The sequence below is a fragment of the Hypomesus nipponensis genome, chromosome 21, assembly GCF_054491055.1.
Source record: "Hypomesus nipponensis isolate SF chromosome 21, ASM5449105v1, whole genome shotgun sequence".
Classification (NCBI taxonomy): domain Eukaryota; kingdom Metazoa; phylum Chordata; class Actinopteri; order Osmeriformes; family Osmeridae; genus Hypomesus; species Hypomesus nipponensis.
The window spans coordinates 6,698,979-6,712,094 of record NC_140381.1 but is presented as its reverse complement, the minus strand read 5'-3'; the positions used below and the strand labels follow the sequence as shown (position 1 = coordinate 6,712,094).

Below are 13,116 nucleotides of genomic sequence, written 5' to 3'. Positions count from 1 at the left end.
AGAACAGACCAGAGGGAACCAAGCCAGTCCTGCATACATTAGCCACTTCATCAAGATCCACAATGTATCATTTAGAAGGGTATAAGGCTAGGACTGTGTGTGTGTGTGTGTGTTGTATGGTTAAATGGACAATGTTTTGGATAGAGATTATGTGTGCGTGTGCGTGCATGTGTGGACGTAATGGAGCCCTAATATAATCAATGAGGCATGGAGACAACCCAATTAGAAGGAGCCCTGGCTGGGGGGGGGGCGGGACTGAACTCCCTGCTAAAACACTCTGGGGACACCCAGAGAGAGAATGGGGGGGGAATGAGAGAGAGAGAGAGAGAGAGAGAGAGAGAGAGAGAGAGAGAGAGAGAGAGAGAGAGAGAGAGAGAGAGAGAGAGAGAGAGAGAGAGAGAGAGAGAGAGAGAGAGAGAGAGAGAGAGAGAGAGGGGGTTGACGGGAGGCCACACAAACCCTTTTGTAAACGGTCGAATCGTTTTTCCCTCATACGCCCCATTATTTCAGACACAGAACAGACCGTCGATGTGAACGGGACATCGATCTGCAGTGTCTTCGGCTGGCTTACGAGTGACGGACACAAGACGTGAATACAGGGCTGTCTTCTGTCGTTCCACTGAGCACAGAGCTCCGGGGTGGAGCGGTTGTCTCATCTAACCCTTTATCCACTCGTCCATCATCCAGTCATGCTCTATCAATATTTCCCCCTTCTTCTTTGCTATTCTCTGTCTCTGTTCTTTTGTTAGAGTGAAATAAGCCTGTCAACGGACGTGGCTTAGCGGAAGGAGTGTGAGCTATTAGGCTGTTACATTTATTCATTTAGCAGGCACTCTTATCCAGAGCGACTTCCAGTAAGTACAGGCACATTCCCCCCGAGGCAAGTAGGGTGAAGTGCCTTCCCCAAGGACACAATGTGGCACGACCGGGAATCGATCCAGCAACCTTATGATTACTAGTCCGATTCCCTCACCGAGTCACCTGACTCCCTTTACGCTTTCACTGGTTTCGATGTAGGATACTTTTACTTTGAACTTGTGAACGGGATTATTACAAAGATTGATTGCGCTATACAGTAGCAATGCTTAGAAGTTGCTAGGCGAGGACATAACATGGTCCTGTTTGCTCTTACACGCCAAACACTGTAAATATTTAAGGAATCGGCCAACATGTTAGACCGCCGTGAGCCGTGTCTAATGACGTGTTATGAAATGTAATTAGTAATGGAGAGTTTTGGCCTGGTTGCACTCAGGGCCTAAAGCTATAAACATCGACGAGACAGAAAAATAAACGGGTTGTCCTTGATTTTACCCCTAAAGTCCCTTTCACAAAGGAGCGTGGGAACAAAGCTCGTATCTCATTCATAAACATCTCTCCGGTTCCTGTCCGAAAGTAAGGGTCGATGTATTTTCCTTTTAGGACACCTGGAACCTAATCTGTTTAGGAAGTGACCTTAAAGTCTCGCGTACAGAACCAACCAATTCTTCCCCTCCAACCATTATTAGAGGACAGTTCTGGGGCAGTTAAAGGGCAGTTCTGGTGCCACTGAGTATCCCAATTCTATTTCAATTCAAACGTCCTCATTTCACTGTGATATCTCATTTTCACTCCTTTTTTAATTGAATCTAGTGCAGGAAACCCTCCTATTCTTCATAAGTAGATGATGCTCGTCAGACGAACGCTAGAAAGTTCCACCGACAGCAGAGCCGCATCTCACCACATGTTAAGTCTTAAGATAATCTCTTCAATGATTATTGAATCTCTTCAGCCTAAAATGCAAAGTATATGTGTGTGCCTGTGGTAACCTGCTTGTGTATCCGTGACAGGGGTAGGGCAATGGGAACGTTCACCGTTGACACTATTGGGTTCAAGCTGGCACGGCTGTGTGTGAAAAGTGGTTCATGAGCTGTCACCTTTGAGTACGGCTGTTGAAAATGGCATCCTCTCTCTTGGGCACACCCTCTCTATGTCTCTCTCTCTCTCGCCCTCAGGGGTCTCTCTCTCTCTCTCTCCCCCCCCCCCATCTCCCTGTGGGAACATGTCAACACGGCAAAAGCCAAAATAAAAACGGCGACGCTAAGCACCGTTGAGGAGCGTCAGATTTCCCCTGGCAGGCGGCATGCGCTCGGAACGCCGCGTGCCTGTGTGTCCCCCACCAGCAGACCTGTGGGAGGGGGGGGGGGGGGTCTCCATGGATACAGCTACGGTATGCAGAGAAGCCATGACATCACATGGGCACTGCCGACTAGTCGTGGGGGGGGGGGGGGGGGGGGGGGCACGTTTCCAGTCGGGCGTTCAGTGGGACTTACTCACAGGGGTGGTGGGGGGGGTTTATAGACTGGGAGGGAGGAGTCCTTCTGGCTGCCGTCTGTGGTGCCTTGTCTTCTGTCGTGTGTCTGGGCAGTGATGGGGGGGGGGGGGGGGGCGTGCCCTTGGGAGGGTAGGTTCCACCAGCGGGCTACGTTCACCACACTGCGTGTGTGCATGATTGGAGGTGGTCCTGTGTCTGTATACGAGCAGAAAATAATCAGTGCATTCCAGGCATCGGTTTCCCCACGCTCGTATGTGTTTCACATGTGAAAGTGGCCATCAATGATTCACGAGACGTGAGCGCACGCACACACACCTACACACACACACACACACACCTACACACACTCACATCTTCATCTGCAGCTCCTGTGTACAGGCACAGGAGACCTCTGCATTATTGAAGCAGCTTGTAGTGTAAAACACCAGCGTGGTTCCCTCCAGTCAGCGAGTCTGGCGCCAAACAGCCCAAATGAAAACACTTTGTTACATTCATTGTGTTAATCAAGCTAACTGCGCCCAACACACAGGGGAGGGGGGAATTGTTCATGCCTTAAGGACTGAGTCATGTGGACCACCTGACACAAAACACAAGGCTTTCATTGGTCAATGGCCGTCTGTAGCTTCATGCAAAGGCAATTCAACTGTATTTGTTTTGTTTTTTTCCCTGATAAAATGGCAATTTTTCTGACAAATTCTGTTTGGCCATGTGGGATGTTTGCACAGGGACAGGGGCTGGAGTTATTGAGTTCCCCCCGGTCGCCCCCGGGGACGAATTCCCCAAAGAGATGTGTGCACTGGGCACAGTCGCCCTTGGCAACTGAAGTAGGTGGGTAAACACTAAATGACAGAGATAATAACAAAAGAGAGAGTTGGTAGGAGAGAGATAGCTTTGGCTCATGATCACTGTTAGAGCTCTGACTCTAGAGAGCTGTACAGCAGAGAGCTTTGTGTTCCAGAACAAAATAACTATACTGGATGAAACACCCAGACGTATGTGTTCTAGAATAGATAGAACTAGTTTGTGACACACCGAAAGGGGTTGTTTTGTTGAAACTCCGCATGCACTCTTTGTAAATGGAAAACACATGGCCGAAGGCCTAAACTAAGTGACGTTTATGTTATAGGAGGCTCCTTAATCGCAACGTTATTTGGCACATTCCTGGCATCCCAAGAGGCAACTCAACCCTCGCCGCCAATCGCAGTGACCGTCGGCAGGGGGGCGACCGAACCCCCTTCCGACCCCGCCCTCCCATGATCCCCGTCTTCCCTCGTTCGCTCATCCCCTCTTTCCATGTACTTGTCTTCTCCCTGAACAGAACCCTCTCGTTCCTCTCTCTGAACGCTCACCCAGAACTATTTTCGAGCTGGGGTTACGGCTTGCCCTATTAAAAGACAGTGACATATCTCCAGTTACGGGGCCAAGCCGGGCACGGTGTGTGTCTGTGTTCATGTGTGTGTGCGTGTGTGTGTGGGGGGTTACCGAGCCGTGTGTGTGTCAGGTCAAGTGTGCTTTAACAACCTCTAAAGGTTATGACAGAATGCCAGTCTGCACTGTAAGTCAGTGAAGTAAGGGGGGGGGGGGGCGCAAGAGAGAGATCAGCTGGACCTCACAGCCACCAATCAGGGTGTATCTGTCCCACCAATCAGGGGGTATCTGTCCCACCAATCAGGGTGTATCTGTCCCACCAATCAGGGGGTATCTGTCCCACCAATCAGGGGGTATCTGTCCCACCAATCAGGGGGTATCTGTCCCACCAATCAGGGGGTATCTGTCCCACCAAGCAGGGTGTGTCTGTCCCACCAATCAGGGGGTATCTGTCCCACCAATCAGGGGGTATCTGTCCCACCAATCAGGGGGTATCTGTTCGTGTTTCTGCTCTGCTGGTCTGGGAGAACTGGCTGCACAAGTGACATTGCTGGACTTCTCTACGGATCTCCTCCCTTTAGGACCCCCTCCACCCCCTCCCTTTAGGCCGGTGGATATCGGGGGCGTCCTCGGGGTGCCTGATTGGATATCGGGGGCGTCCTCGGGGTGCCTGATTGGGGCCCAGAGGACCCGGAGGACGGGAGGAGGGCTGGACAGAAAGCCTCCGTCAGGATGAGACGTTCGGGGTCGGCCTGGTTGTTGACTTACGTCTGAGTCGGGGCCCTTGTCCGCTCCGGGACAGGAGAACGTGACCAACTCATGGCACCTCTTGTGGACCACGAAACAGCAAACTGTAGAGAGGGAGAGAGAGGGAAGAAAGAAAAGAGAAGAATTTAACCACTGGCAATTGGACTATCTCAACATTCTCTCCCAGTGCCATCGCCCTTGTGAGAGTCCAGGAAAAGGTCTGTCGCTCGCGACACGCCACGTGCCGGGAAGAGAATGAGGGATAAGGAGACACGAGAGGAAGAAGAGAAGACAACAGTCTGGCTAAGCTCTAAACAGTATCATTATGTCTCCAGATGGCCCCTGTTCTGCCTGCAGCCTTACCGCAGTACGGGACAATACCACCTCCTCCTCACTGGCTCTCTCTCTCTCACACACACACACACACAAACAATCATACACATGGACAGTCACATGCACAATAGACCTACACAATTACACGCACACACACGTGCACGCCCAAAACACGCACTCGATGGCGAGAAACACAATTCCACAATTCTCCCTGACTGACTGCCATGTCACTGAGGGCAGCAATCTCTGGCCAAGACAGCACCACTCATTTCTAGGAGACACGGGCAGCGAGTTAGATCAGACACACTGAGGGAGGGAGGGAGGGGGGGAGGGAGGGAGGAGGAGAGGGAGGGAGGGATGGAGGGAGGGAGGGAGGGAGGGAGGGAGGGGGGAGGGGGGGAGGGAGGGGGGCGAGGGAGGGCGAGAGGGAGGGAGGGAGGGGGGCGAAGGAGGGGGGAGGGAGGGAGGGAGGGCGAGAGGGAGGGAGGGAGGGCGAGAGGGAGGGAGGGAGGGGGGAGGGAGGGAGGGGGGCGAGGGAGGGGGGAGGGAGGGAGGGGGGCGAGGGAGGGGGGAGGGAGGGAGGGAGGGAGGGGGGCGAGGAAGGGGGGAGGGAGGGAGGGGGTCTGCAGGCTGCTTAAATAATGCATCCACTCTGTGATTGTTTCATCTTAGTGTGACCACAGAGAGTGGCTAGCTGTGTCTCAAACAACTGTGTCAGCATTAAGGCGGGCTTACTATCTTCTCTCTCCCAAACATCATTTCACACACAAACCCATTTGCTGTGTGTCTGTGTGTATATATATATATATATGGGTAATAGGAGGGGATTGTGTTTGCGCATATAGCTCTCTTTTATAGAGACAACACGGGAAGTTTCGAGCAACTTTCTAGTTTACTTCGACTCCGAGCAACTTCACTTCTGTGTTCTACGTCTGAGGCTTCCATTGGTCACGCCCACCCCCGGCTCCCCGGTCATTCAAGTCCAGCGCTCACACTCTCTCCCGAGTACTCATCACCGTCACCTGTTCCTCATCAGCAATGAGGAGCAATCACCAGCAGCACACACACCTCAGTTTGTCAGCCGTGGCCAGGCCTTGGACATGGGAAAGGACTCCTCGTCCAATAAACTACACACCAGTCACACCAGTCATCTGTCATTGGATCAGGTTTATCTTGATGACATGAACGACCCAATCAATACCATGCAGCCTCCCCCCCCCCCCCCCCCCCCCAGCTGGTCCGGTCAATACCTTCCCAGCACTATGGCAACCCATCACTTTCATCTTTCATCACCACCCACATGAAACCAGTCAGGCCCTAAATCACCCCCGCCCCCCAAAAAGATTTATAAATAACCATGATAAGCCAGCAGTCGCCTGGAACGTGCTGCAAAAGCTTTATTTTCTTTGTGATGGATCACTCAGAAACACACGCCATTGGCCGAGAAGGTAGAGATTTATCATTGATTGACAGATGCCGTTATGCCATGATTGGTCGGTTTGATGAACCAGTAAAGATCTGCGTTCACGTATGATGCAGGATGGATGGAGATCAACTTCCCAAAACTTCCAAGATGGGGGGCATAACACTGTCTAGATGGTCTGGACTTGTTTAGAATTCTTAGTAAGTGAGTCATAGACAGAACATTGACGAAATGTTTTGAGGGGGGTGAACTTTATTCCGTGGTCTTTCGAGCAAATTGGACAAACCGCAAGCCCAGTCAAGTAACTAGGTCAGCCTGAACAATAGACACGCTGTTGTCAAATGGAATCGAAAAAGAACACCTTTTTTCGCTACCTGTTCCAAAAGTGATTCTGGGACATCTTTTATTTTCCACACGGGAGACGTCTAAAGCAAGCCTTCAATAACAGATGGGGGAACGAGAGCGAGGGAAAGAGAGGGCCGGAGAGAGAGAGAGAGAGAGAGAGAGAGAGAGAGAGAGAGAGAGAGACAGAGCGAAGGAAGGTCAAAGGGGGGCGGCAAGAGACGGAGGAGGGGCTTGTCGAAGGTCTCCACGACTACGTCTCCCCCGTTTTCTGATTGGGCGGAAACGCCCAGAGAGAGCTGTCTCCCGGTCTGAGCCCGAGGTCGCACGCCCCTAAGGCCCTCGCCACCCATCCATCACCTCCGCCATTGTGGGTCGCCGATGTTCTGATCTTCCGAACCAGCCCACATATCCAGCTCAGCCCCCCCCCCACCCACCTCCCCCCTCCCTGGTATAACTAGAGTAGAGGCAGATAGTGATGCACTCCACTTACCAGGGAAGAGGCCAGGCTGGAGATTAGCAGCTAATCACTTGACCTTATTAATTTCCCGAGCGGTTGTGGAAGGCGAGCAGAGGCGCTAGGAGAGGGCGGCGGAGGGTGGCGTGCCACTCCCACGCCGGTCTATATCAGGGGCCTCGAATTGGCACATGAAGGCAACCGCAAAGGGCGGGAGGCTTAATGATTCATGAGCGCGTTCGTCGAGGAGGAGGAAATCCATCCTTCCATCGTTGCTTCCACCCTTTTTCCTCCCTCTCGCCGTTCCACAACAGGATCCCAAAGTGACAGTTGGTCACCATGCCCATAAGCCTGTAGTGGAACACTGGGGATGAGACGGCCCCTGGAAGAAGAGCATTCAGAAAGGAGTGAAGCTGAGACGCTCCTGTCTGGACTGGCAAGTCAGGTGCGCGTCGGCTCTAAACAGCGTTAGCGGCCATTAGACAACAGGAAGTGTCACGGTGACTCCTAATGGGGATGGAAAGCGTCTGGCTTTGACCTTATCACTGGCCCTCTCTCGTGGGGGGAGGGGGGGGGGATTAGGTTGTGGGCGGCGACATAATGTGGACTCAATGCCTATTAATTCAACACGACGTAATCAATACCTATCAAATCCCCCCTCCCCTCGAGCCTTCCAGGAAGGAAGACGAGGGTGCATTCTCTTCCCCCCGCTGCCCCCTAGCGCCCCTCCCTCCCTCCCACCCACCCTCCCCCCCCTACCACCCCAATGTTTCGGCTCTGTTTGGAGCAACTTGTTGCGGAAGCAGGGGAAGAAGTACTTGGCGCTCAAAGATGAGTGACAGTCGCCACGCCGTACGCAAACGAGCCCGCGGCGACATCGCCTCGCTGGAGCGACGGCGGAGCGACGGTGAAGCTTTTAGCGTTGACCTTCGAGACGGCGAAGCCTGTCGTCGGCGCACATCAACGTGGGATTGTCATTAAAGACTGCAGCTCGTTTTCTTCTTTTCTTTATGGGGGGGCGGTAGTTTTCTATAGTGCTGCAGGCACTTCACTTTCCCGCTGAACAAAAGCACCGTGGCGATGACATGGCGGATGCGGAAAATCATTATCTTTCATTGTTCAGTCATAATCACAATAGAATCATAACAAGGACACCCAAAAACTAATCAGGAGTAAGGAATCGAGGTTTGTTGAAAGGAGCTGTCAGTCAATTGACCTGTCTCGGCTGTCTCGACGAACACACAATAAGAGAACAATGTCAACTTGCCATCAACATTCCACCGCTGACACCAAAAGTACGACACGAGACTTGACGACGTCGCGACTTTGAAATAAGGTTTTCTGAGAGAACTCTGACAGACACTTCAGCGATGCTGAGGTTTCTCTGCTAGGGTGAGAAGGGCTCCAGGGAGCCAGGTGAGGGCGGGGTTTAAGAGCAGAGGTCTGACCAAAGGGTATTATCAGGTCTCCACCATCACGCCCCAGAAGAGGGGAGGGGGGGGCAGAGACCCCCTGACCTGCAGAGACACGGTGCAGGGACGGGCCCCCGAGGACCAAGGCCCCGGGCTGGAGCTCATGGATGTGACGGTGGGAGCAGCCCCGATCCCGCCCCACAGACAGCAGGAGGAGGTGGGGAGGGGGGAGAGAGAGAAGAAGAGGAGGTGGGGAGGTTATCAGGGGGACTTATTGGGGTTTCGATAACAGACGAAACCGAGAAGGGAATGGAAACTCGAGTCGCCATAGCGATGAGTCAACAGCATGATGACACACGGACGACTAGGACTGGAAAGGATCGCGCCGATGATCATATTTGACGCAGATAATGTCGGTCATGACCGGATGGACAGGATGAACATAACAACAAAGAGGAATATAATAAATGCCTGTGGCCCGCCAGTCCACTCCAGGGAACAATACCCCCCCCCCCCCCCACACACACACACACACCAAATTCATCATATAAAGTACTGCGGTGCCTGAGGGCTTATCAAGCCAAAGGAATGAATCCAGACATTACAGTGCTGAAATGATTTATCCCCCCCCCCCCCGCTTCCGTCTGGCCAGCTTCGATATTTCTCCCGGAGTAGAACATGGTGGAGGTGGTAGTGAAAGGAGCCATAGCGGAGCTCGGCTTTTAGCTGTGTTTGCATGGCGTCCTCTTCGACGGTGCCGTTTAATCACGAGGCCTCTGTCAGCTACGGCCGCGTAAATCAACCGGATTGATGTCTTCGGGGGCCCCGCTTGATTCTTAAATCAAGGTCCCCGTGATGAGCTGTAATGAACTGAAACTTCCGATGGCTTGCAGACGAGGCTCGCTCCGTAATGGCATGTTGTCGATACCCAGGGCTGGGCTGTGCACTGGCATCGTGCATTTGTGTTGCCCGCTTACCTGGCGCGTCAACGCAGGATCAATAATGTAATACCTTGAGGAATGCAATGCATACATTCAAAAAGATTCCTCCAGGCTCTGCAGTCACGAGTGTTTGCGTGTGTGTAGGTGTGTGTATATGTGTCTGTGTTCCAGCTTTCCCAATGCCTTCACAAGCAATAAACCCCAGCCTCCAGCTCATAAAGCTGAGATCATGCATGCTAGCAGCGAACAGAGTATAGATTTCCTTTTACAGCCCAGCAAGGCATCTTCAGATGTGGGCGGTATCCTACATGCCACATAAACCCTGGCATGTCATGCCTCTTATTAAGAGCATTCACGGCAGTTTATGTGCGCTAATGACATGGGGCTGTCATAGTAAAAGCTACGGCTGGCTGGGTTCATGCAATGTTCATCAGGTTTTACATTTACATTTAGTCATTTAGCAGACGCTCTTATCCAGAGCGACTTACAGTAAGTACAGGGACATTCCCCCCAAGGCGGTGAAGTGGGGTGAAGTGCCTTGCCCAAGGACACAACGTCATTTGACTCCTTTGACATACAGGGTTGGGACTAGCCATTGCAGGCTTATGATGGTGTATGATGACACTGCTGTCTTCGTGTAGAAGGATGGCAGCTGTGGGATATGATGAGCAGTGGAAAAGTCCTAGGAACCTTGAGGGGAAACTTTTAAAAGGGAATACGTTGGAAATGGATACTCTGAATGTCCTCAGTTCCCTGGAAACCCGGCATAGAGAGGTCAAAAAGGTCACAGAAGTAGGATGGGTGAAGGGGCTGGAAAACTAGGCCCCGCTTCTCCCCCTAAAACGTCTCTTCCTCAGAAGAGCGGGTAAGCGTGTACATTTCTCAGTGTGGAGAGATGAGTGTTTTCTATTTTGTATTTTTGTTTGGGGGGGGGGGGGGGGCGGTTAACCTAATCCGATTCCGGAGGATTAGGTTTTAGACACACTTGGATGATCTGGGACCTCCCTAGAGTCACTTTTGTACTGTCTGGTTACACACATACACACAAACCCACACCTACATTCCAGCCGACAGACTTTTCTCCAATGAAAACGCAGACACACAGATGGCCATGGTTCTGTCACTGTGGGGCGCTTCTCTGTTCTGTAACATCTGGGACAACCATAGCTCACGGATCAAAACACACCAAGGATCACACACACACACACACACACACACAAAGGCAAAGGCACACACAAACGCCCCTCTAAACACTGTATCAACAGGTGGGTCTCGCAGCACTGTATTGGAGTTCTAAATACAAAGCTTATCACACCTGAGTTACTTTTCAACAACATGTTTGAATCTATCCTGTTTTAACAGCTCTGTCCTACACAGCCGCTGTCTGCTTTATAAATACCAAGTCACAGGGAGCGAGGGAGGGGCCTGCTTGGCCTGGGAATCTGCAGTTTGTTTCCAAGGTAACAAGCACCAGGCAGTAATGACATAATCATAAGAAATTAAACAGCTTATCGCACATCCCCATCCGATCCCAGGGGTGGAGGGAAGAACGACGTGTGTGTGTGTGTGTGTGGGGATAATAAGATCTTCTTCCGTGTTTACGTCATCACTCCATAAGGAAAAAGGACAAGGGCCCCAAGTAAAGGCGTAAATACACTTAAGCTCCTCTGCCTGGGTTTGGTAGAGAAGGTCAGTGCTAAAGCTGCCTTTCATCTACTTCCCCGTGATCGTCCTGACAGCCAGGCACAACAGTGATTCAGAAAAAGGTTTTCCACTCGCTGGGATACGATGACTCAGGAAGCTTAAGAAACTCCATTGATCCCCAGATAAAAACATTTTCCCAAACCATTTTCGTCTGAGACCCTGGGGGGGAGAGAGTAACAGAGGGCAGGCGTGCTTTCGATGGAGCCGTCACGCCCGCCGTGTTCCGGTGCACGTGTTTTACGTTTTTTGTTCGGAGGGGCGCATTCGTTGGAGTCCTCGCCTCTTTTCTCTTTCACTTTCTTCGGGATCACTGGAGATGTCTCCGCCACTCTACTCAGTCAACCTGAGATCGTTTAGATTGCCCGAATAAGCTCAACATTTCAGGTGAGGTGTAGATTTCACCCCGTGACACTGCCTTCCGAGAACCAATAAAAAGTGCCATTAACCATATCAGCCGCCGAATCCAAAGGACAGGCATAAAAGTCGATAAGAACAAGGAGATAACAGAGGGTTTATTCAGGCTAATAAGCAAGATTAGCAGGACACTTGTCGATACAGGACATGCCTGTGGTGAAACGTTTCCAGCGGTATGAAGTCAAGAGGTCACATGTTTGACCCAAAGGTCGAAGGTCACACTGAGGGTGCCCTCCTGTTCCATTGGTTATTGTGCAGCTCAGCACTCAGAGAACAATGAAGGACTGCGGAGTCCTGTCCCCTCTTGGTCTAATGAGATCTCACGTACGCCACTTGGTCATTGAGCAAAAAAGAACGATGGTTAGCCCGCTATTGTGGCTTTCGTTATCAAAGGGCCCCTTATGTAGGGAAGGCAGAAGTCAATGAGAAGGTGGGATCAGGGAGGGGGGGGGTGGTGGAGAGGGGAGTCAGTTGGACGAGCCAGGTCCTGAGGAACATTCATCATCCAGCGTTCTCTTCCTGCATTCAAGTGGCAGCCTATGGCGTCAAAGGTTGCACCCTCGATAGCGGCAAGGTGGCGGGCTGTAATAGGTTGCTGGTTGCAGTTTGGGAGGTGTTCATCCATCATCGATAAATATGTGTGAGGTCTTGCCATGCAATTAGGAGAGGTGCGTGTGGTGACGCAATAGTCCTCATCGGTTTCTAGATGTGTCAAGTCTGCACTTCTTACATTTATTCATTGAGCAGACGCTTTTATCCAAAGCGACTTCCAAGATTTACAAATGTTGACTTACAAGTGTCTATGCTCAGTATCCATCATCAATGTATGGGTGATTCTGATGTGTATGACTCTTTGTGTCAATGTATTACCCGGCCACGCCTTCATGATTCACTTTCTTAACAGATCGTCGGGTTGGGATTCAATCGCGCGACTTGTAAGGCGGCATTCGCAAATAATGACACCGTGTCGTCCAATTCCTTCGGGCAATTATTCAGTGTCGTTTTCAATTCATCACTGCTTCTGCCAATCGTGCCAAGTCGTCCTTGTCAAGGATTGAAATGTGGGCTGAGTGGGCTGTTTACAAACCAGAAAGACGGTACTGGAGCAGGGTCTGCATGCTGAGTTGTGCCTGTGTGTGTGTGTGTGTGTGTGTGTGTGTCCGGGCAGATGCTCTGATCCAGGCCATGCTCTCCCTCCATCAAGAGACGCTTCAGTAGATCCTTTGAGGTGCAGAACACCTTTTCGCACACCTGACCGAGTCCTTTTTGAAGATCTCCGACACACAGTTCAAACACAAATGAATATAAATTTGCTTTTGCTACATTAGTCCCCGGGTAATGGAAATCTGAAAATATAATGAAAACCTGTTAGCAATGCTAACCCCTCCCCCCCCCCCGTCTCCAATCTGAGCTGCTGTCTAGTTTGTTGTAATGACAAAACCCTATGTGTCCTTAACAAAATTAGTTCTTTTCAATACTTCGGGCTGTAAACGACACATCCAAGCGAAACCTAACCAATGTGTGAGGAACAACAGGAGGGACATGTCGTGAAAGAACTGCCCACAGGGTTTTTTGCCGTAGCTTTAAACTGGAACCATTCATTTAGGTGAATAGACTGCCTAGTTTTGCAGTCACAATGGAGGCAGAAAACGTGTTACTGTCCA

The 13,116-nt window shown here is 51.3% G+C and overlaps 1 protein-coding gene across 5 annotated transcripts in view; it reads right to left on the bottom strand.

The window, feature by feature from the left end:
* prkcaa (protein kinase C, alpha, a) overlaps positions 1–13,116 on the bottom strand; it is a 106,886-nt gene that overhangs the window by 59,767 nt on the left and 34,003 nt on the right. For all 5 annotated transcript variants that reach the window (XM_084684786.1, XM_084684787.1, XM_084684790.1 and 2 more), the window contains exon 3: positions 4,448–4,530. In XM_084684786.1, coding sequence (XP_084540912.1) covers positions 4,448–4,530 — 83 coding nt within the window. The remainder of the gene's footprint in view (positions 1–4,447; positions 4,531–13,116) is intronic.